At 36.4% G+C, this 22998-nt stretch overlaps 1 protein-coding gene and 1 pseudogene across 3 annotated transcripts in view; one reads left to right on the top strand and one right to left on the bottom strand.

Annotated features, from left to right (window-relative positions):
• The window catches only part of ADAM32 (ADAM metallopeptidase domain 32), a 194334-nt gene that overhangs the window by 130210 nt on the left and 41126 nt on the right, over positions 1 to 22998 (bottom strand). For all 3 annotated transcript variants that reach the window (XM_023214500.2, XM_023214501.1, XM_023214498.1), the window contains exons 5-10: positions 22892 to 22968; positions 21312 to 21489; positions 11785 to 11853; positions 8349 to 8420; positions 7984 to 8150; positions 2316 to 2397 (exon numbers count right to left, since the gene is read on the bottom strand). In XM_023214500.2, coding sequence (XP_023070268.1) covers positions 2316 to 2397; positions 7984 to 8150; positions 8349 to 8420; positions 11785 to 11853; positions 21312 to 21489; positions 22892 to 22968 — 645 coding nt within the window. The remainder of the gene's footprint in view (positions 1 to 2315; positions 2398 to 7983; positions 8151 to 8348; positions 8421 to 11784; positions 11854 to 21311; positions 21490 to 22891; positions 22969 to 22998) is intronic.
• On the top strand, positions 14061 to 15255 carry LOC111544110 (annotated as a pseudogene).

The raw sequence follows: 22998 nt of genomic DNA, 5'->3' as shown, positions 1-22998 counted from the left end.
AAAAAAGTGTTTTCATTGATAAAATAGCTCAATGTTTGCGATTCATACACACTGTGTTAAAAAAAAAAAAAAATCAAGAGTTATTCCAGAAAAGTAGTAAAAGATTCCAAGAAAAGGAAGATGGGATTTCATTTTCTGTGGCAGTTGGTTTCACCCATAACAAGTAAAAAAGTTAGAAAAAAAAGTCAGTGCTCCATTAGATTCTGATGCCTAAAATATCCTTCTTTGACCATCAAAGCTTTACTGGCATAAGAAATATTTATTTCTTTATCCAATAGTTAATATTATTTATATATTTATAATACTGTAAAATGCTATTTATTTAATTCTTACATCAAGCTCTAGACAAAGTGCAACAGCCCTACAGAATTAGTTATAAATTATCTAAACCTTGACAATGGGTATAAGAAACATACAATTACGTTACACCTCTTACTGTTCACAGCAAGCAAACAGTGGACATTGTTTAACATATATAGATATTATGTAAAATCAAAAATAAGAACCAATATTCAAATATATATATTTTTATATATGTTTATACTTACATATATATTTATATAAAAATATATATTTAAACATAAGCAACAAGTAGAGAGAGTGGACTCGACATATCAAATATAATATTACCAATATTATCTAGAGTTTATAAATTAAAATAGAAGTAAGGGCATACATATTTTTAAATAAATAAACTTAACTAACAGAAGAACTTAAATGGAAATGAAGGGGTAGAAAGTTTTACTATCATTTTTCGCTTTGTATATCTATAGCTTAAACAATTTACCATGTGTATTCATTATTTCAGTAATAAAAAATGTTTAAGTATTAGAAATAAATATAGGTGCTGCAAAATCACATTTTGCAAAAAATATATAGAGAGAGAAAGAGCTATAGTAGCAGATAAACAGAGAAGGACACAAAGTAGAAGATATACATGCAGGTGATATGCAATGATCAAATCAGGGTAACTGGACTATCCATAACCTCAAACATATGCCATTTATTTATTTTGAGAACAATCCAAATCTCATCCTCTAGCTATTTTGAAATATACTATAAATTATTGTTAATTATAGTCACCCTATTGTGCTATCGAATACTAGAACTGGCCAGGCATGGTGGCTAATGTGAAGCCGAGGTAGGCAGATCACTTTAGGCCAGAAGTTCGAGACTGGCATGGCCAATATGTTGAAAACCCTTCTTTACTAAAAATACAAAAAACTTCAGCCGGTTGTTGGGGGTCACCTCTGTACTGAGACATGAGAATCACTTGAACCCTGGAGGCAGAGGTTGCAGTGTGCCAAGATCGGGCCGCTGCACTTTAGCCTAGGTACAAGAGCAAGACTCTGTCAAAAAAATATATATATATATATGTACTAGAACTTATTCCTTCTACCTAACTGTAATTTTGTACCCATTACTCAACTTCTCTTCCTCTCCTCTTCCCCTGACCCTTCCGAGCCTCTAGTAACAACCATTCTGCTCACTGTCTTTACATACAACTATTATATATCAATAAAAAAATGAATAAAAGTTTCTAAAAACACATTCTAAATTGTTTTTATTTAAAAGTCTTTTAAGAAAACAAGAAGATACATATATCAATCAAAACGTTAATAGTGGTTATCTCCACCTGGTGGCAAAATGCAAGATTATATTAATTTTCTTATATGTTCCTATATATACACTTAACAAATTTGACATCATTAACATAAATTACTTTGTAAGTAAAAAAATATATATATATAGTACTTAAACTTGTTTTTTAAAAAAGGAGTAGGGTGGGAAAATGGCACAAAGAGATGAATCAACTTTTTAATAATGCATTTATTTTTACCTATTATATATATAAAATCACATTTATCAATATTATAAATACACATAAAAGTTTATTTTACTGTCTTTCAGAGTTCTGAAACATCTTAAGGAATCCTTAATCTGGTTTTTGTTTTGATTTTGAATCTATTTTATCTATAAGAATATTTCTCCAATTTTATGTCTGCAAGCAAATTCTATTATGGGTTGTAGAAATTTTATTGCAGATAATTTTTCACAATGCATTATTCTATGTATCAAGAAGAGCATGTGTATTTATGATATTTTTATTCCAACTCCCAAACATAATTAATTGCAACAAGATATTGATCTACAAAATATTCTTCCTTCTAAACACTTAAAAATTTTAACAGTAATGGAAGACAAATGCAATCTGTAAATGTAACCATGCACATAAATTGTATAAAATATATGCTATCATGTTAAATAATTTTTAAATGTGTTAATTAAAAAAATAAGATTAAGCAGTTACATACCAGTGCAACTCCTGCAGAATAACGAGTAATACACATCTTTCCAGGAAACGTTGCTCCCACGTAATCAGGATAATCCCTATAACTAAATAAATAAGTTTATATTTATAATTGATTTTAACAGACAATTTAAAAATGAGAATTCCTGCTAATAATTTAAGTCTGCAGTTCATAAAATCCAAATCTGAAGCAAATTGAGGTATGATCTTTCCATATGTTCTTAATTGTTTCAAATTTGCAATACCATTTAATATGACATATTGGTATTAATTAGATTAAATACTCTTGATATCTGAAACATATCCAATGGATCCAACATTTTAATGCCTTTATTGTTCTCATCACATCTGGCTATGTTTACCAAAGGTTTTGCTCCAATATTCTGATAAAAAATACTTTGTTGAGTGACAGTGACAAATCGTTTTAATGTATAGATTAAAATGTGTTGCTCCCAGGTAGTAAAGTTCAACAGTTTCCAATAGGAGTGCTTTATTGTTTCACACCTAAACATTATTATTTCAGCTTTGAGTAAGGGGCCATTTAAACTGTCATATAATAATAGCACTATTCTCAGAGCTTTACATCAACTAATCCATTTAATACTCAAAACAAACTAGTGAATATTATTTTTGTCCACATTGAGCAAATCAAATGTCAGATGGGAAGTATAAGTAACTCTTTCAAGGTAGCATGATTAATAGATCCTACTGAAGAATCTGAACTTAGGCAGTCTGAATCCGAGCCATATTCTCAACCACTAAGGTATAGAAGCTCCAAGCATTCACTGCCTTATTTAGAGCCCCCACCAAACAAGCCAGGATGTGAGTAAAGAAGCTTAAGAAGCTTGGTATTCAATTTTCAATTTGAAATGCCCTTTCTGTCTCAACTGCACTTCACTTCACAATCATACTGCCTCTCCACTACCTTTATTCTGTCTCTCTGAGATTGTTTATATCTAACCCTTCCAGCATTTGTTTCCAAGTATTTGTTCCTAATGCCCAATATTGGTTTTATGTTCCAACGTCTAAGTATTGTTTACACTCTTTCTCCCTACCACAAATACTTTAATAAGCCCTTTTTTTATAACTCAGACTTCCCCTAAAATTCTATGCATACTCCTGACCAACTCAGTAATATATTTTTTAATTCATACTGACATGTTTTGACGTGCCCATTCCACATCAAATCAGTTGTCAAGCTCTACTACCTTGTACTACCTTGCTTTGTCAGTGTTTGTTTCCTTTCCCTCCTCCTTCAAAGGTTCAGGTCCAGTTCTAACTATGAATTCCATACTCTATAAAAGGTAATAATATTAATCCTAAAGAAAAATCTAGCAGACTAAAATTTGGGGGTGGGAGAGACCTTCTACACTATACAGGAAACCCAAAAGAAAGAAGAAAAGATTAACAGATTTGACCATATGAAATGTAGAAGTTTTCATGTAGTGTTGGGAACTGAAAGCCTAAGGGTCGTGACCAACTTAGCATTCCCCTGGAGGCTATATGATTAAACAGCAAACTGTTCATCATGAATACAGAATGTGGGCAAACTCACATCTGTGCCTGCCAGCAGAAGGTATACTGAGGGCAGTCACTCCCTGGCACCGTGCTCCTTGAGGTTATCTACTGGAATATCTGGAGCCTACTGTTCAAAGAATGCAGTCATGCAGGCCTGCACTGAGTCAAGCGGCTGAGCACAACCACCCCCTTCTCCCTATCTCATTTACTCAATAAATACGAAGGGCTCTAGAAGCTTCTAGGGCTCAGGACCCCCGTTCACTAGAAGCAAGGAGTCCCCTGGCCCCTTCTTGCAAATATACTCTTTTGTCTTTGTCTTTATTCCTGCACTCATCCTCCTTTGTTCAGTCCAGCAAGGTCTGCTGAAATGTAGCAGAGAATAAAAAGTTTATAGAAAAATTATAGATATGGAAAAAGTATTTGTCATACAGATAAACAATAGTTAGTATCTGAGCATTCAAAAACCCTTACAGGCATCCAAATTGGTAAAGAGGAAGTCAAATTGTCACTGTTTGCTGATGATATGATCATTTACCTTGAAAATTCTAAAGACTCCTCCAGAAAGCTCCTAGATCTAATAAAAGAATTCAGCAAAGTTTCTAGATACAAGATTAATGTACACAAATCAGTAGTTCTTCTATACACCAACAGTGATCAAGCAGAGAATCAAATCAAGAACTCAACCCCTTTCACAATAGCTGCAAAAAAAATAAAATGCTTAGGAATATACTTAACCAAGGAGTAGAAAGATCTCTACAAGGAAAACTATAAAACACTGCTGAAAGAAATCATAGATGACACAAACAAATGGAAACACATCCCATGCTCATGGATGGATAGAATCAGTATTGTGAAAGTGATCATATTGCCAAAAGCAATCTATAAATTCAGTTCAAGTCCATCAAAATACCACCATCATTCTTCACAGAATTAGAAAAAAACAATTCTAAAATTCATATGGAACCTAAAAAGAGCCAACATAGCCAAAGTAAAACTAAGCAAAAAGAACTAATCTGGAGTCATCACACTAACTGATTTCAAATCATACTATAAGGCCATAGTCATCAAAATACCATGGTACTGGTATAAAAATAGGCACATAGGCCAATGGAACAGAATAGAGAACCCAAATACTTACAGCCAGCTGATCTTCAACAAAGCAAACAAAAACATAAAGTGGGGAGAAGACACCTATTCAACAAATGGTGCTGGGATAATTGGCTAGCCACATGCAGGAGAATAAAACTGGATCCTCATCTCTCACCTTATACAAAAATCAACTCAAGATGGATTAAGGACTTAAACCTAAGACCTGAAACTAAATATTCTAGAAGATAACGTTGGAAAACCCCTTCTAGATATTGGCTTAGGCAAGAATTTCATGACAAAGAACCCAAAAACAAATGAAATAAAAACAAAGATAAATAGTTGGGACTTAATTAAACTAAAGAGCTTTTGCACAGCAAAAGGAATAGTCAGCAGAGTAAACTGAAAACCCACAGAGTGGGAGAAAATCTTCCCAATTTATACATCTGACAAAGGACTAATATCCAGAACCTACAATGAACTCAAACAAATCAGTAAGACAAAAACAAACAATCCCATCAAAAAGTGGGCTAAGGACATAAATAGACAATTCTCAAAAGAAGATATGCAAATGGCCAACAAACTTATGGAAAAAATGCTCAACATCTCTAATGAGCAGGGAAATGCAAATTAAAACCATAATGCAAAACCACCTTATTCCTGCAATAAAGGCCATAATCAAAAAATCAAACAAACAGTGGATGTTGGTGTGGATGCAGTGATCAGGGAACATTTCTACACTGCTGGCGGGAATGTAAACTAGTACAGCCACTATGGAAAACAGTGTGAAGATTCCTTAAAGATCTAAAAGTAGAACTACCATTTGATCCAGCAATCCCACTACTGGGTATCTACCCAGAGAAAAAGAAGTCATTTTTTGAAAAAGATACTTACACATGCATGTTTATAGCAGCACAATTCACAACTGCAAAATCATGGAACCAACCCAAATGCCCATCAATTAACGAGCGGATAAAGAAACTGCAGCATTATTTATATATTCATATATATATATATGAATACTACTCAGCCATAAAAAGGAATGAATTAACAGCATTTGTGACGACCTGGATGAGATTGGAGACTATTATTCTAAGTGAAGTAACTCAGGAATGGAAAACCAAACATCATATGTTCTCCCCAAAATGTGGGAGCTACACTATGAGGCAAAGGCATAAGAATGATACAGGTGGTGGGGGCCAGCTACTCTGGAGGCTGAGGCAGGAGAATAGCATGAACCCAGGAGGCGGAGCTTGCAGTGAGCGGAAATCGCGCCACTGCACTCCAGCCTGGGCGACAGAGTGAGGCTCCGTCTCCAAAAAAAAAAATAGGAATGATACAATGGACTGTGGGGACTTGGGGGGAAGAGTGCGAGGTGGGGCGAGGGATAAAAGACTACAAATATGGTGCAGTGTATACAGTGTATACTCCCAGGTGATGGGTGCACCAAAATCTCGCACATCACCACTAAATAACTTACTCGTGTAACCAAATATCACCTGTACCCCAATAACTTATGGGGGAAAATATAAATATTAAAGATAATGAAATTATTTTTAACCCCTTACAAATTATAGGGAAGTAGTCGAACGACAAGAAAAGGCAGTTACAGAAGGACAGATACAAATGATCAACAAGCATTTGAAAAGATGCTCAAATCCACCAGTCATCAGAAAAGAAGCAAATTAAAACGACGACAATGACCTTAAGTTACATCCATCAGACTACCAAAGTTAAAAGAGGAATAACATTTATGGCTGGCCGAGATGTGAGGGAAAAATTAGTCTCACACAAGCGAAAGAAAACACTGACATACCAAACTTAAATACATATATAGACATGTATAGCTTTATTGAAAGACACTTGCTGGTTACTGCTAATAAACTTAATATGAATACAATTATAAATATATAGCTATAATTTATAATTAGAAAACTAACATTTTAAAATTACTCAGAAAATTCATTAGGATAAAACTTTTGTAACCACATTTACCAAGCCTTTGGTCAAAGCTCATATAAGAATATAAACCTCTCCGTGGTGTATATGTGATACATTTTCTTAATCCAGTCTGTCACTGATGGACATTTGGGTTGATTCCAAGTCTTTGCTATTGTGAATAGTGCTGCAATAAACATACGTGTGCATGTGTCTTTATAGCAGCATGATTTATAATCCTTTGGGTATATACCCAGTAATGGGATGGCTGGGTCATATGGTACATCTGGTTCTAGATCCTTGAGGAATTGCCATACTCTTTTCCATAATGGTTGAACTAGTTTACAATCCCACCAACAGTGTAAAAGTGTTCCTATTTCTCCACATCCTCTCCATAAAAAAGGATGAGTTTGCATCCTTTGTAGGGACATGGATGCAGCTGGAAACCATCATTCTTAGCAAACTATCACAAGAACAGAAAACTAAACACCGCATGTTCTCACTCATAGGTGGGAACTGAACAATGAGATTACTTGGACTCGGAAAGGGGAACATCACACACCGGGGCCTATCATGGGGAGGGGGGAGGGGGGAGGGGTTGCATTGGGAGTTATACCTGATATAAATGACGAATTGATGGGTGCTGACGAGTTGATGGCTGCAGCACACCAACATGGCACAAGTATACATATGTAACAAACCTGCACGTTATGCACATGTACCCTAGAACTTAAAGTATAATAATAGAAAAAGAAAAAAGAAAAAAAGAATATAAACCTCTCAAAATAAATCCCATCTCTTTAAGTAGTGGTTAAGCGTTTTGGCTCGAGAGATACAAACTGTGGGTTCAAACCTTAGGAGTACCACCAGATCCAAGAGTTTTGAGATGGTTTAACCTCTTGAAACTCTCAGTGTCTTCATTTATAAAAGTGTTATTAGCATAGAAATAAATGTTAGTAATGTCTTTTTATTGCCTGATAACTGGAAATTGAGCACAAAGCCTGAATAAAGCACATACTAAATAATCAAAGCACGGATATTCAGAAATGAATAATAATTCCTTACATTAAGCCACATAATTATCACAAATCTTTGTTTTCTTTCTAGGAATAATGAAACATTATTCTTACATTAGTAGATACGCAATATCATGAGGCCTTAGGTTAAGATAAGATTGTTTCCATTCTAAAAATCTTTTCAATAATTCATCTGCCTCGCCAACTGTAGAAATCTTATTTTCATCTGACCAAACTTCCAATGATGACAGCACAATAGTAACTTTAAATTGGGTAAACATCTAAAAACAGAAGAGATAAATACATGCATAATTACTATTTATGTTATCTTATAAAAACCCAGAAATTAATTCAATGTTTTTACAATCCCACACTCAGTTTATATGGATGGGTTAATTATCCAGGAATACCATATCAAGTTTAGGCAAATTATCATTTCAAAACAAAAATTATTTTAATATGAAAAGAAAAATACTTACTGAATTTGCAAGGCCAACAATTTCAATGACTTTACTTGTCACTATCATGCTATCAGAGCCCCAGTAATCATACTGAAAAACAGAATTAATTTTATTACATTTTATTTTATTTTATCTGTAATTTATTACAGAATTAATAAATTTTATTTATCTGTAATTTATTACAGAATTAATTAAATTACAGATTAATTTATTTTATCTGTAATTTATTACAGAATTAATTACATTTTATTTATCTGTAATTTATTACAGAATTAATTAAATTACAATTTATTAATTGTACTTAAGTACAATTTATTATATAGTATTTTTAAGATTCATTTCCATCTACTGTCAGAGGTATGAGGCTGCTTTGGGGTTCAACAGTTCAAAACAAAACATTAATAAGTGAAAAATGAATATAAACTGGATCCCTCACGCATTGCTGGTGGGAATGTAAAACGGTACAGCCACTCTGGAAAATAGTTTGGTAACTTCAACTTCTTTGAAATCAAAACAAAGAATGGATTTACTATATGGCTCAGCAATCTCACTTCTGAGCATTTATCTCAAAAAACTGATGCTCACACAAATACTTGTACATGAATGTCCATAACAGCTTTATTCATAATAGCTAAAAACTAGAAACAACTCATATGTCCTTCAATGGTTAAATGGTTAAATAAACTGTGGTACATTCCTACCATAAACTCAGCAATAAAAAGAAACAAATGTTGATATATGGAACTGCCTGGATAAACCTCAAGAAAATTATGCTCAGCATGAAAACATAATCTCAAAGGGATACAGACTGCTTGTAACTTTATGTGATATGTGTGAAATCACAAAGAAGGAGAATGGCTTAGTGGACACCAAGGGCTCAGAAGCGGGCAGGGGAGCAGGGGATTGGTGTGGCTCTAATGGGATCACATAGGAGACTCCTGTGGTGATGGTACTGTTGAGTATCTCGATTGTGGCAATGGTTATGGAAGGCTACCTATGTAATACCATTGCATAAAACTGTACACACATGCACACACACAAATGAGTGTGTGTATGTATACATACATATACGTCGCTCTTGAAATCTGAAAAACTAGATTGCAACTACATCAAACTGTACATATCCATAGACAAACTCTCTACAGTACATCACCTTGGATGTTCCACAGGAGCCTCAAATTATCCCAAAGTAAACTCATATCCAAAATTAAAATAAATATATTCAAAACTAAACTCATCATCTTCCTTCAAAAATCTGTTCCCACTTACATTTTCACCACTTTAGTGAACGGTATTATTATCTAACACATCCTACATTTATTACACTATATGCTCCATGAGAGCGGAAATTGTTCTGTTTTATTCACTGCTATATTCCCAATGGCTAGAACAGCAACTGTTATCTAGATGATGCTCAGTAAATTTGCTAAGTAAACAAATAAATCAATCAAATCAAGTTCTTCTAGTTCAACCCAATCAGTAACTTTTAAAGTTGTTCCTTTATTTTTATTCTTGATGCCACTAATTTATAAGTTTTCACCCTGATTATTAAAATAATCTCTTAAATGATTCCTCCCTCCCCAATTTTCCCACCAGCAATCTGGTCCCTACACTATTACCAAAATGATTACTTTAAGGTAAAATAGAAATATGTCACTCCCCTATTTAAAATATTTCAATGACACCTTCCCTCCTTACTGACCTCAGTACTTCCCTTTGTGGGCCCTGAATGATGGAGACTGCCCCCTACCATTGGAAACTGAGTATGTACTATGTACAGTTAAACAGACTGTCTTTTCAATAGCAACCATCTCCTGATCTGTTGGCTTTAATATACCTGAGTAATAATAAAACCTACATTTTAAAACACCCACTTGGATGGTCTTATAGTATAACAACTTACAGCTGTGTTTCCATGTCTGTCTCCGTAATTAAACTGTGTATATATAGAACCATATGCTTTCTACAATCATGGCAATGAATTTACTATGCCATAATTATAGATTTACAAATTATAAAGTCACTGAAGAAACTATGAATACTATGTTTGTTTGTTTGTTTTTTTGTTTTTGAGATGGAGTCTTCCTCTGTCACCCAGGCTGGAGAGCAGTGGTGTGATCTCGGCTCACTGCAACCTCCACCTCCCTTGTTCAAGCAGTTCTCCTGACTCAGTCTCCTGAGTAGCTGGGACTACAGGTGTGCACCACCACGCCTGGCTAATTTTTGTAGTTTTAGCAGAGATGAGGCTTCACCATGTTGGCCAGGCTGGTCTCAAACTCCTGACCTCAGGTGATCCACCCACCTCAGCTTCCCAAAGGACGGGGATTACAGGCATATACCACGCCCAACCAAGGGTTTTTTTATTAAAGAATATGTAAACATGTATAAGAACTTTAAAAAGTAATATTTAATCAGCATTATATGACTTGAAAACCTGGCAATTTGGACAAGCTTTTGAAACTACTCTCAAAATATATAACATAATCCAAAAACAGAAGAATTTTCATAATCCAAAATATTCCCTGGAAACTTAGTTGTATTTACCAGAAATACCTCAATTTTCTCTCAGCTACCTCAATGTCTCAATGTTCTCTTAAATGTTCCCTTTGCCCTTTTCCCTGTACTCTAATAAATCAAGTTATTTTCACATCTTTCTCCAAATCCCTCCTGGTCCCTGACCTTAACTCTGGCTTCCTGACAAGCTCTAAACCCTAGGAATAGAAATTGCTAATGAGGACTAGTCATACCCACTGTGGTGTTCCATAGGTATACACAAACAGCTGCTTATCATCAGAATAAAACCTAGAAAGTATATTTTTAATCTCTATTTTCTGAAATCTTTCAACTATTAGAAGAAATAAAGACATATCTAGTTGACCGCAAACTAAGTTATCACCCCAAGGTTCTGAAATTCAGAGGCCTCAGACTGTTTGTGGAAATTAGGAATCTCGAGGGACTCTTTTCATCAGGTAAACAATGGACTAGAATGGGCACCCCAGCAAAAACTACTAAAAAATATCTTGACTCATTAGTGAAAGTCATTCTAATAGATAGTTATACTATCATCACTTTTGTCCCAATAAATATTCTAGGGTAGAATGTTCCCTAGACTATATTCTGCTCTTCAAACTTCCCTAAAATAGAATTTCACTTCTACCAAAATCACCATTAAAAGGTAGTATGGATTGAGAGGGACTCTAGAAATGTGAAGTGCCAGGAAAAAAAAATACATTTTGTTCTGCAGTACTCTTATGTAAGTATTTCAAATAAAACATTTCTGACAAAACTAGTATTATTTTGACTATTTAGTTTCTCAGTTTGTACATTTTTCCACTATTGTCTCTATGACATGTGAGTAAGAACATTGGAATCTTTTAGTTTCTGTCTAGCTAGCTAGGGATAATCATACATTTGGATCAAATATTTCAAAGCAAAGAAAAAGCAAAACACATACCAAAGCTTTGTCCACCACAATATGCATTTCTAGATAAAGAGGAAATAAATCTGGAACAGCTGATTCTGACTAGAAAAAAGGAAAACCGCATATAATACATGAAAAATTTCGTAATTTTTTTACTTGAACTCTTCTGTAAAGCTATTACCACAGCACTTACAAGATATGCAGAGGTGTTTGCTTTATCAAATTGGTTAAAATCAATAAATAAAGTTTTAAGTTTTATGGCAACGTACTCAAGTAGTTAGAAGATTGCCCATGAAGTTATAACATCTATCTCAATATATTTACAACTTCCAGTTTATGAACTAAGAAAAAACACCTAGCATTTCCATCCACTTCATCTGCATATCAGAAGTAAACTTTTGCTTTAAAAACTATATGTGTGTTGAGGATTTTTTTTTCTTTTTTTGAGAGGGGGTCTCGCCTCATCGTCCAGGCTGGAGTGCAGTGGTGCAATCTCAGTTCACTTCAAGCTCTGCCTCCTGGGCTCACGCCATTCTCCTGTCTCAGCCTCCCAAGTAGCTGGGACTACAGGCACCCACCACCACGCCCGGCTAATTTTTTTTGTATTTGTAGTAGAGACGGGGTTTCACTGTGTTAACCAGGATGGTCTCAATCTCCTGACCTTGCAATCTGCCCGCCTCGGCCTCCCAAAGTGCTGGGATTACAGGCGTGAGCCACCACGCTCCTTTCTGTATTCGTGTCCTTTGCAATATGACTTTTCAGTGCCTCCCATCAAGAGGTGAGTTTATTTTTCCTCTCTCTCAATCTGGGCTGGGCTTTGTAACTTGCTTGAGTCAATAAAGGCAATAGAAGTGTTGTTTTGCCAATCTTGAGCCTAAGTCACCTTTCATACTGCCATTCCTGATCTTGGAATCCCTGCCTATACACATCTGGCCAGCCTGCCAGATGATAAGAGCAAATGGCCTATTCACGCCATTGCCCCAGAAAAACATACAAATAAAAAACAAGACAATGCTTGAGGGGGAAAAAAGCTGCTGGGTTTCTATAAGAGAGTATTGTGGTCCTTGAACTGACCCACCTACCATCCCATCTCACACATCCAGCTCATTGGCATCCATGAAGATAGAGGCCCATGTTCCTGGTGTGGCTTTCCCATGCCAGAGGAAGAAATACCAAATTTGTTCTCAAAGAATTATGGTTATATGTTTTGAGCTGTCCAGTGGCTCCCTAAAGGTTTTGCTCACAAGCTTTCCTTTGTTTCCTCCACCATGAAATTTCACAGGGTTGGAGTGGACTCCAAATATACTCCAGCATATTTCATACTGCCATTCCTGTATGAAATGGCAAGGCAAATATACTGGCTGGAGCCCTCAGAGCAAGGAAAAATGGACAAGAAAAGCAGAAGGCCCACTAAAAAGTCTAGGAAGAAAGTGGCTGGGTAAGGAAATGGGTGGAGAAATGAAAGCTTTGAAAACCTCAGGCATATACTGGGAAATCTAGAGGGCCACCCACGTGCCCAAGGCTGGACACATGCTCAGAAAAGACTTGAGAAGACACTAAGCTTTCTCCGTTGCCTGGCTTTCAGACATTGTACAAGCAAGAGTCAAGGCCAAGAGTTAGTTGTCAACATCTGGAATAAGTGTTGCATGTATATCCAAACCCAGAGTCAATCTGTAAAAACCAAGGAAGTCTTTTTTCTTTTTCGGCTCCAGTAATTTAAAGAAATCTCTATCAAATCACTAGGTGACTACTAGACAATATTGTTCACAAAATATTTCTTTACTTTAGAAAAGTCAGTAAACAAGCAAACAACTACAACCCACAGCAAGCAGTAACAACAGACCTTGCTGGGGAGTGAGGAAGAATCTGATTTCCAGCATTACCACATCAAAATACTCAAAATGTTCAAATTTCAACAACAAGAAAGTAGTATGGTCCATTCTCAGAAAATTACAAATAGAAATGGTACCTCTGGAAGCCCAGACATTGTACTTACTAGACAAAGAATGTAAATTAATTATCTTAAAGTACGTTCAAAAAGCTATGAAAAACTATGTAAAAAAGCTAAAGGAAAGCAGAAGAATGATACTTCACCAAAAAGAGAGTATCCATAAAAATACAGAAATTATAAAAAGGAAGTTGTGGAGCTGAAAAGTAAAATACATGAAAATTCACTAGGATTCAATAACATAGTTGAGCAAGCAGAAAAAAAGAATCAACAAACTTCAAAACAAATCAATCAAGATTATTCCATCTGAGGAGCACAATAAAAAAAGAATAAAGCTCTACCAGCAGAATTTGATGGCATGATGTCTTACAGGAAATCCTTTGCTCCAAGACATGGGCCCCTGGGCTTCCTGCCTTGGAAACACAGCAGTAGGCATCATGGTAAGGTGAAGAGCTTCCCCAGTGATGACCCTTCTAAATTGGTCCACCTCAAAGCTTTCATGGGATACAAGGCTGGCATGACACATCGTGTGGAAAGCTGGCCAGCTAGGACCCAAGGTGAACAGGAAGGAAGTGGTAGAGGCTGTGATCATTGTGAAGACACTGCCCATAGTGGTTGTAGGCATCCTGGGGTATATGGAAACCCCTCAAGGCCTCTGAATTTCCAAGACCATCTTTGTTGAGCACATTAGCAAAGAGTGCAAAAGGTGCTTCTATAGGAACTGGCATAAAGCTAAGTAGAAGGCCTTTACCAAGTAGTACAAGAAATGGCAGGGTGAGGATGACAAGAAGCAGCTGGAGAAGGACTTCAACAGCATGAAGAAGTACTGCCAAGTCATCCGCATCAATACCTACACCAGATGCACCTGCTTCCTTTATGTCAGAAGAAGACCCATGTGATGGAGATCCAGGTGAACAGAGGCACTGTGGCCGAGAAACTGGACTGGTTCCTGGAGAGGCTAGAGGACCAGGTACCTGTGAAACAAGTGTTTGGGCAGGACAAGATGATTGACATCAAATGGGTGACCAAGGGCAAAGGCTACAAAGAAGTCACCAGTCATTGGCATACCAACAAACTGCCCTACAAGACCCACTGAGGGCTGTGCAAGGTTGCCTATATTGGGGCATGGCATCCCGCCCATATGACCTTCTCTGTGGCATGTACTGGGCAGAAAGGCTACCATCATTGCACTGAGTTCAACAAGAAGATCTATAAGATCAGTCAGGGCTACTTCATCAAGGATGGCAAATTGATCAACGCCTCCACTGACTATGACCTGTCTGACAAGAGCATCAACCCTCTGGGTGGCTTTGTCCACTATGGTGAAGTGACCAACGACTTTGTCATGCTGAAGGGTTGTGTGGTGGGAGCTAAGAAGCAAGTGCTCATCCTCCACTAGTTTTGATGCAGACCAAGCAGTGGGCTCTGGAGAAGACTGATGTTAAGTTCATTGAGACTACCTTTAAATTTGGCCATGGCCACTTCCAAACCATGGAAAAGAAGCATTCATGGGACCACTCAAGAAAGACCAGATTGCAAAGGAAGAAGGAGCTTAACGCCTGGAACAGATTGTGCAGCTGATGGGATCTCAGTAGAAGTTATCTGACACTGAAAAAAAAGAGTGAAGAAAAATGAACAGAGCCTAAGAGACCTGTGGGACACCATCAAGCACATATATAAGAAGAGTTCCTAGCAGAAGAGAAGAAAGGGACAGAAAGAAAATTTGAAAAAGTAATGGGTGAAAACCTCCCCAATTTTATGAAAGACATGAATCTACACATCCAAAAGGCTTAACAAACTCCGAGGAGAATAAACTCAAAAGAATTCACACCAAAACATATTATAATCAAGTAGTCCAAAGTTAATGATAAAAAGAGAACCTTGAAACCAGCAAGATAAAAGCAATTCCTCACAAATGAGAGATCTTCAATAATATTAATATCTAATTTCTCATTAGAAACCAGGGAGGCCAGAGGCAGTGGGATGACATTTAAAGTGCTGGAGGGGAAAAAAACTGTCAAACAAGAATTCTACATCTGACAAAACTATCCTTCAAAAATAAAGGAGAAATTAAGACATTCCCAGATAAATAAAAACTGAAAAAGCTCATTGCTAGTAGACCTGCCTGCTTATTACAGGCCAAATGGTATCCCAGTAAAATTCATATGTTAAAGATCTAACCCCATTATATCACAGAATGAAGCTGTATTTGGAGACAGGGCCTTTAAAGAGGTAATCAGACTGAAAATTAGGTCATTAGGATGGGCTCTGATGCAATGTAACTGGTATCCTTCTAAGAGAAAATTAGAACACAAACACAGAAGGAAGACCTTGTGCAGACATAGGGAGAGGACAATTACTTATATGCCAAGCAGAGGGGCCTCAGAAGAAACCACAACTGGGTTAACACCTTGATCTCAAACTTCTAGGCTCCAGAACTGTGAAAAAATACATATTCTTGTTGTTTAAGCTACCCAGTCCATGGTAAAGTTATAGCAGCTGTAGTAAACTAATACACTGCCCTACAAGAAATGCCAAAGGTAGTCCTTCAGTTTAAAATGAAAGCACACAAAACAGTAACAAGAAGCAATAAAAGAAATTAAAAACACAGCAAAGGTAAATACATTGGTAACTATAGAAGATATTATTATTGCTGGGTGCAGTGGCTCACACTTATACTTCTGACACTCTGGAAGGCCAAAATGGGAGAACTACTTGAGTCCAGGAGTTTGATACCAGCCTGGGCAACCAAGGAAGACAGAGTCTCTACAAATAAACAAATTAGCTGGGCATGGTGGCACATGCCTGTGGTCCCAGCTAATTGGGAGGCAGAGGCAGGAGGATCACCTGTGCTTAGGAGGTAAAGGATGCATGCAGTAAGCCGTGATCACAGCACCAGCACTGCACTCCAGCCTGGATGACAGAGTAAGACCCTGCCTCAAAAAAAAAAAAAAAAAGATATGATTATTATATTTTTGGTTTGTTGTTCCTCATTTTTCCCCAAATTATTTAAAAGAAAATGTATCACACAATAATTATTAAGCTATTGTACATTGTATCATCATTAACATACCTTAATGTATTAGATAATTTATGATAATAAAAACATATAAAAGACAAAGCTGTATAGAAACAGCATTTTGTATACTATAGAGACTAAGTTGGTATTAATTCAAACTATGATTGTTATAAATTTAAGATGTTATTGTAATATACAGAGAAACCACTAAGAAAGTAACCAAAAATACATGAAGAAAATAAATGAGAAGGGAATCAAAATGACATACTAGAAAAAAAATCAACTAAACAAAAGAAGGCAGTAATAGAGAAACTGAGACAAAAAAAGATATAAGACATATAGAAAACAATTAGCAAATGTCTAATTAAGTCTTTATTGAGCCCAGGAGGCAGAGGTTGCAGTGAGTCGAGATCCACAACTGGTGCTGTGTATGGCTTAGACATCTCTTTTCCTGAATCTACTGCCACACTGCTCTTTATATTTATCGTGTCATCTTGCTTCTGCACATCAAGGAAAACCCTACTACTTCAGAAATTAATCCATCCATTGACTCTTCTACTGGTATAAGCAACTACATCTTGAGTCTCTCAGTTCAGGAAGCCTCACGTTTGGCCTCTGTCAATGTAATGCTATTGTCACACAAAGGTAGAGCTCTACTGCCTCTGTTACTACCATTATTGCCACTTTGCTCTATGCATCCATCCAGGCTATTGAAATTCTTGACACAGATTACCATAAATTACAATGACATGCGGTAACTAAGAAAACATATGAGGACAATTTGATTTCCTCTTTTCCTATTGGAATATGCTTTATTTCTCTCTCTTGTCTGATTGCCCTGGCTAGAATTTCAAATACTATGTTGAATAGGAGTGATGCCAGAGGGCATCCTTGTGCTGGTTTTCAAAGGGAATGCTTCCAGTTTTTACCCATTCATTATGATATTGGCTGTGAGTGTGTCATAACTAGCTCTTATTATTTTGAGATACATTCCATCAATACCTAGTTTATTGAGAGCTTTTAGCATGTAGGGGTATTGAATTTTATCAAAGGCCTTTTCTGCATCTATTGAGATAATCAGAATGGGAGAAAATCTTTGCAATCTACCCATCTGACAAAGGGCTAATATCCAGAATCTACAAAAAACTTAAACAAATTTACAAAAAAAAAAAAAAACATCAAAAAGCGGGTGAAGAGTTTGAACAGACACTTCTCAAAAGAAGATATTTATGCAGCCAACAAACATATGAAAAAAAAAAACCTCATCATCACTGGTCATTAAGAGAAATGCAAATCAAAACCACAATGAGATACCATCTCATGCCAGTTAGAATGGTAATCATTAAAAAGTCAGGAAACAGCAGATGCTGGAAAGGATGTGGAGAAATAGGAAGGCTTTTACACTGTTGGTGGGACAGTAAATTAGTTCAACCATTGTGAAAGACAGTGTGGCAATTCCTCAAGGATCTAGAACCAAAAATACCATTTGACCCAGCAATCCCATTACTGAGCATATACCCAAAGGATAACAAATCATTCTACTGTAAAGACACATGTACACATATGTTTATTGCAGCACTGTTCACAATAGCAAAGACTTGGAACCAACCCAAATGTCCATCAATGATAGACTGGATAAAGAAAATGTGGCACATATACACCATGGAATATTATGCAGCCATAAAAAAGGATGCGTTCATGTCCTTTGCAGGGACATTGATAAAGCTGGAAACCATCATCCTCAGCAAACTAACACAAGAACAGAAAACCAAAGACCACATGTTCTCACTCACAAGTGGGAGATGAACAATGAGAACACACGGACACAGGTAGGAGAATATCACATACTGGGGTCTGTCGAGGGGGTTGGGGGTAGGGAAGGGATAGCATTAGGAGAAATACCTAATGTAGATGATGGGTTGATGGGTACAGCAAACCACCATGGCACGTGTATACCTATGTAACAAAACCTGCACATTCTCACGTGTACCCAAGAACTTAAAGTATAATTATATGTGTGTATACACACACACACACATACACATACATATATATGAGAAACTTTCTGTCTGTCTTTCATTTAGCTGTTTTTCTTTCCTTCAACACTTGTCCAGACAAACGATGATATCTGTGGGAATCATCGTTTCCCAATATCCCACACTATCTGTGGGAATCTTCCCAGCTTTCCAGATCATGCCACTTTCCAAATGATACAAATGCAATTTGGCTGACATATGTGCTCAAATAACTTTATTGTAGTAATTATCACTTCACTGTAAAATAAATATGTGAAAACTTCCTGGTTTTCAAAGGAAACCCAAAGATAAATCTGAGACAGGATTTATATGTAGATAATTTACTAAGAAAGTTCTCCCAGGAGAGACCAGTTAATGAGTGGGAGAAGCAGTATTAGGATCAGGAGGAATCCACACACAGAGTGTGCTCTCAGACACAGTCCCACAGAGAAAGTCTGGTCTGTAAGTTGTGCTACAGAGTTGTCCTGACCTGTAACAAGAAACTGAGCTCACCCTTTCCCACACTGGTGAGGTGCTGGCTAAGGACCACCCTGGGGAAATGTAAATCTCTAGCAGTTATGTTTACTTTGCCATCTGGGCAAAGCAGTTTCAGTTGGCTGAAGGGCAGCCCACATAAAAAAGAGTTACAAGTGGCACATGTTCAAAGTAAAGGCATAAACAAAGACAGGGTGTCCCACCCTCCTGTACCATGCCCACAAAAATATACTAGAAAGGAATGTGAGGGGATCTGGGCAGGGCACTGACATTGTTCACTACGCTGGGTCATCTCAGTCATTGCAAATTAGAAATTCTTACAAGGCAAGAAAAAAGAGTTCATCTAGTTCACAAACATTATTTGAAATTATATACATGTATTTGCTAGCACTGAAAACTCTGGCACTGCACTCTCATTTGGACCCTGTATTATTTAAGATTTAGGATTGCCATCCACACAGAGACAGAATATAATAGTGAATTAAACAAACTTAGAGTCTATTTCTCTCTCACGTAAATTTGTGAAGAGGTATGGTAGTTCCATTCTGAAAATTCTTCAAAAGCAAGGCTCATTTCACCTTGTTTCTCTGCTACATGTTTGGCATCAGCCTCATCCTTGTGGACCGTAATATGTCACTATGTCCACACTCCAGTCAGCAGAAAAGAGAAAGAAGATAAAACCCCTCCTTTTAATATTCAAGCCAGAAGTAACACATATTATGCTTGCTCGCATGTCATTGGCCATAATTTTGTCACATTGCCCTACCTAAGAGGCAAGGGAGGTTGAGAAATACAGTCTTAATTTATATGCCCAGCTAAATTCTGAGGTTTGGTGTTTGTTGTTGTTGTTGTTGTTGTTTGTTTTTTGTTTTTTTGAGATGGAGTCTTGCCCTGTCACCCAGGCTGGAGTGCAGTGGTGTGATCTCGGCTCACTGCAACCTCCATCTCCCAGTTTCAAGCAATTCTTTGGCCTCAGCCTCCCGAGTAGTTGGGATTACAGGCATCTGCCACCACACCTGACTAAGTTTTGTATTTTTAGTGGAGAAGGGGTTTCACCTTGTTGGCAAGACTGGTCTTGAACTCCTGACCTCAGGTGATCTGCGCACCTTGGGTTCCCAAAGTGCTGGGATTACAGGCATGAGCCACTATGCCTGGCCTGGTGTTTTTTTCTTTACAGAAAACAGGGAGAGCATATACCGGAAACAATGAATACTGCCACACACTCTTGTATAAACTATGCATACTGATGCCAATGTTACTTGCCATAAAAATTTTCTCTTTCACAATTGCTTTTGTAAACACCAACACATGCAGTTACATAGTGTGTTCACTGAACAATTTACATGACCATAATCAGCAATTCTGCTTATGACATTTTAATTATATCTATGATTTAATTAATGCTGACTCATTGGTCATGAATATAACCTTTAAAATTATTGACTTGATTAACTTCCAGACATGTAGAAGCAAAAGCAGGGACTGAGTTTTTAAAGTTTATATTGCATATATTGCATATTCCCTGCATATACAAGAGGGGATTTTTGGAAAGTAATAAGAATGTAACAAACAAAATAAGAACTAAAATAAAGTGGATCATAAAAAGTAAATGGTAGATTGGTGCAATGAGAAAAAGGTGATGTATGGTTTCAAGGAAATTGTTAGGTAACAGAAAGATGAGCAGCCAGGCACGGTGGCTCACGCCTGTAATCTCAACATTTTGGGAGATTGAGGTGGGTGGATCATTTGAACCTAGGAGTTTGAGACCAGCATGGTAACATGGTGAGACTCTGTCTCTATAAAAAATTAGTCTGGTGTGGTGGTGCATGTCTGTGGTTGCAGCTACTCAGGAGACTGAGGTGTGATTGCTTGAGCCCAGAAGGCAGAGGTTGCAGCAAGCCATGATCTGTCCACTGCATTCCAACCTGAGTGACAGAGTGAGAAAAAAAAAAAAAAGATAAGATGTTCACAAGGAAAGGATATTTACTACAATTGTACAGTGGGCTCATAAATTTATTTTTAAAACAAATTAAATGGAAGTAATAACTGCTTTAAAAGTAGTAACAAAACATATACAACTCACTTGTTCACTTATAAAAATGTTGTCATCCATGGGGTGTTCTTCCAGGCTTCTGTTATTTTCACTAAAAATTGCAATATCATTGTCTTCATTCTCTAATTTGTAAATAACATGCTGAAATTCAACTGCAGATTCCAGAGGCTCAATTGCATAAGAAACATTTTCAAATTGCAGTATTCCTCTGTGAAATTATGAATACGATTTTAAGTGCTTTTACTCAAATCTATATAATGGATTTCTGACAAAATCCAAAAGAAAAAAGTAAAACATTTTGAGTCCAGTATTTTGATCTGAATTCCATCTTAGAAATGACTCTGAAGAGACAAAAGATTTCCCTAATCCACAAAACCCATTTTCTATTTCATTTCTGTATAGTTGTAAGAGCAGCACAAGTTACTTAATCAATTGCTAGTTACACAGTATATAGCATAACAGTAATTGAATAATTCTATTGTTTTCCAAGTCAGTGTCTCAATTAAAACAATTGCAAACAGAAATCATGATGACTTTCTCTCTGGTTTGCCATGCTTTTGAAAAATGATTATACTGCATATATGACAAATATATACAGTGAGAAACTTTACTTTTAAAAATAAAATTTGGCAGAATTATGAAATATTTACTACTTTTGCTTATATACTCTTGAATAAGAAATTAAAAGCAAGATTTTTAAAGAGTAAATGACTTGTATCACTATTTTTCTCTGAATACAGGTAACAGCCTAAGTCAATACTCCCTAAAAAACAAATTTCAGATCGAAATTTCAGGGTTCTGTGTAGGAAGCACTGAAGAAGAATATTTGTGAAAACAAGCATCCTACACTACAAAATGAAGGTGGAAAATTTCCTGACAGAATGGAAAACTCCCTAAGCCCTAAGGAGGAAACCCAATAATTCTTGAAGAGCTCAAGATAATTAATATCATTAGAAAAATGAGTATTTTTATGAGTACTAAAAATTGTTTATATATAATTTGCCTTCTCAGTCAGAAGATGATTTCCTTGAGAAAAAGCATATCTTGTTTATCTTTATATCTCCAACACTAAAATACATGGTGGATGACATAAACACATTTTCAGTCCAGTATTTTGACCCAAACCTGTCTTAGAGATGACTGTGAGAAGACAAAAGATTACCCTAATCTGCAAAACCAACTCTCCATTTCACTTCTTTATAGTTATAAAAGCAACAGAAATTACCTACACAACTGCTAAGTGTGCAAGCATACAGCATTACAGTGATTAATTTCCCTGTTTTCCAAGACAGTGACTGAGCTGTCCTAAACCTAGCTTCTCCAACACTTGTAGTCAAACACGTTCAATGGTCTTTTCTGTAGTCAAGGAAACATAAGACATAGAGCAAGGAGACTAGGAAATCTAAACCACTGGAAAGGTTAGAAATGTTTCTGATCGGTGAGGAAAGTGAGGAGAAATAAGAGAATTGGAAACATGTTCAGAGGGGGTATCATTAAATAATGTCCACATAGGAATCCTCCTTCAGCCCCACACTTAATACAAAGAGAACAAATTCATTGCAGCCAAATATCATAACTATGGTGTTTTGTAATCAACAATAGAAAACAACCTCAGTCCAGAGCACGTGCTGAGTGTGACCATGGAATCTGGATATCCTTCAATATTTCCTTGATAGTAGCATTGAGTCTAGGAAAGAAAAAAAGTAAAGTAGTTACT

This window comes from Piliocolobus tephrosceles, chromosome 7 (assembly GCF_002776525.5).
Source record: "Piliocolobus tephrosceles isolate RC106 chromosome 7, ASM277652v3, whole genome shotgun sequence".
Taxonomy (NCBI): Eukaryota; Metazoa; Chordata; class Mammalia; order Primates; family Cercopithecidae; genus Piliocolobus; species Piliocolobus tephrosceles.
The sequence above is the reverse complement of the archived record's forward strand: the minus strand, read 5'-3'. Positions and strand labels throughout refer to the sequence as shown.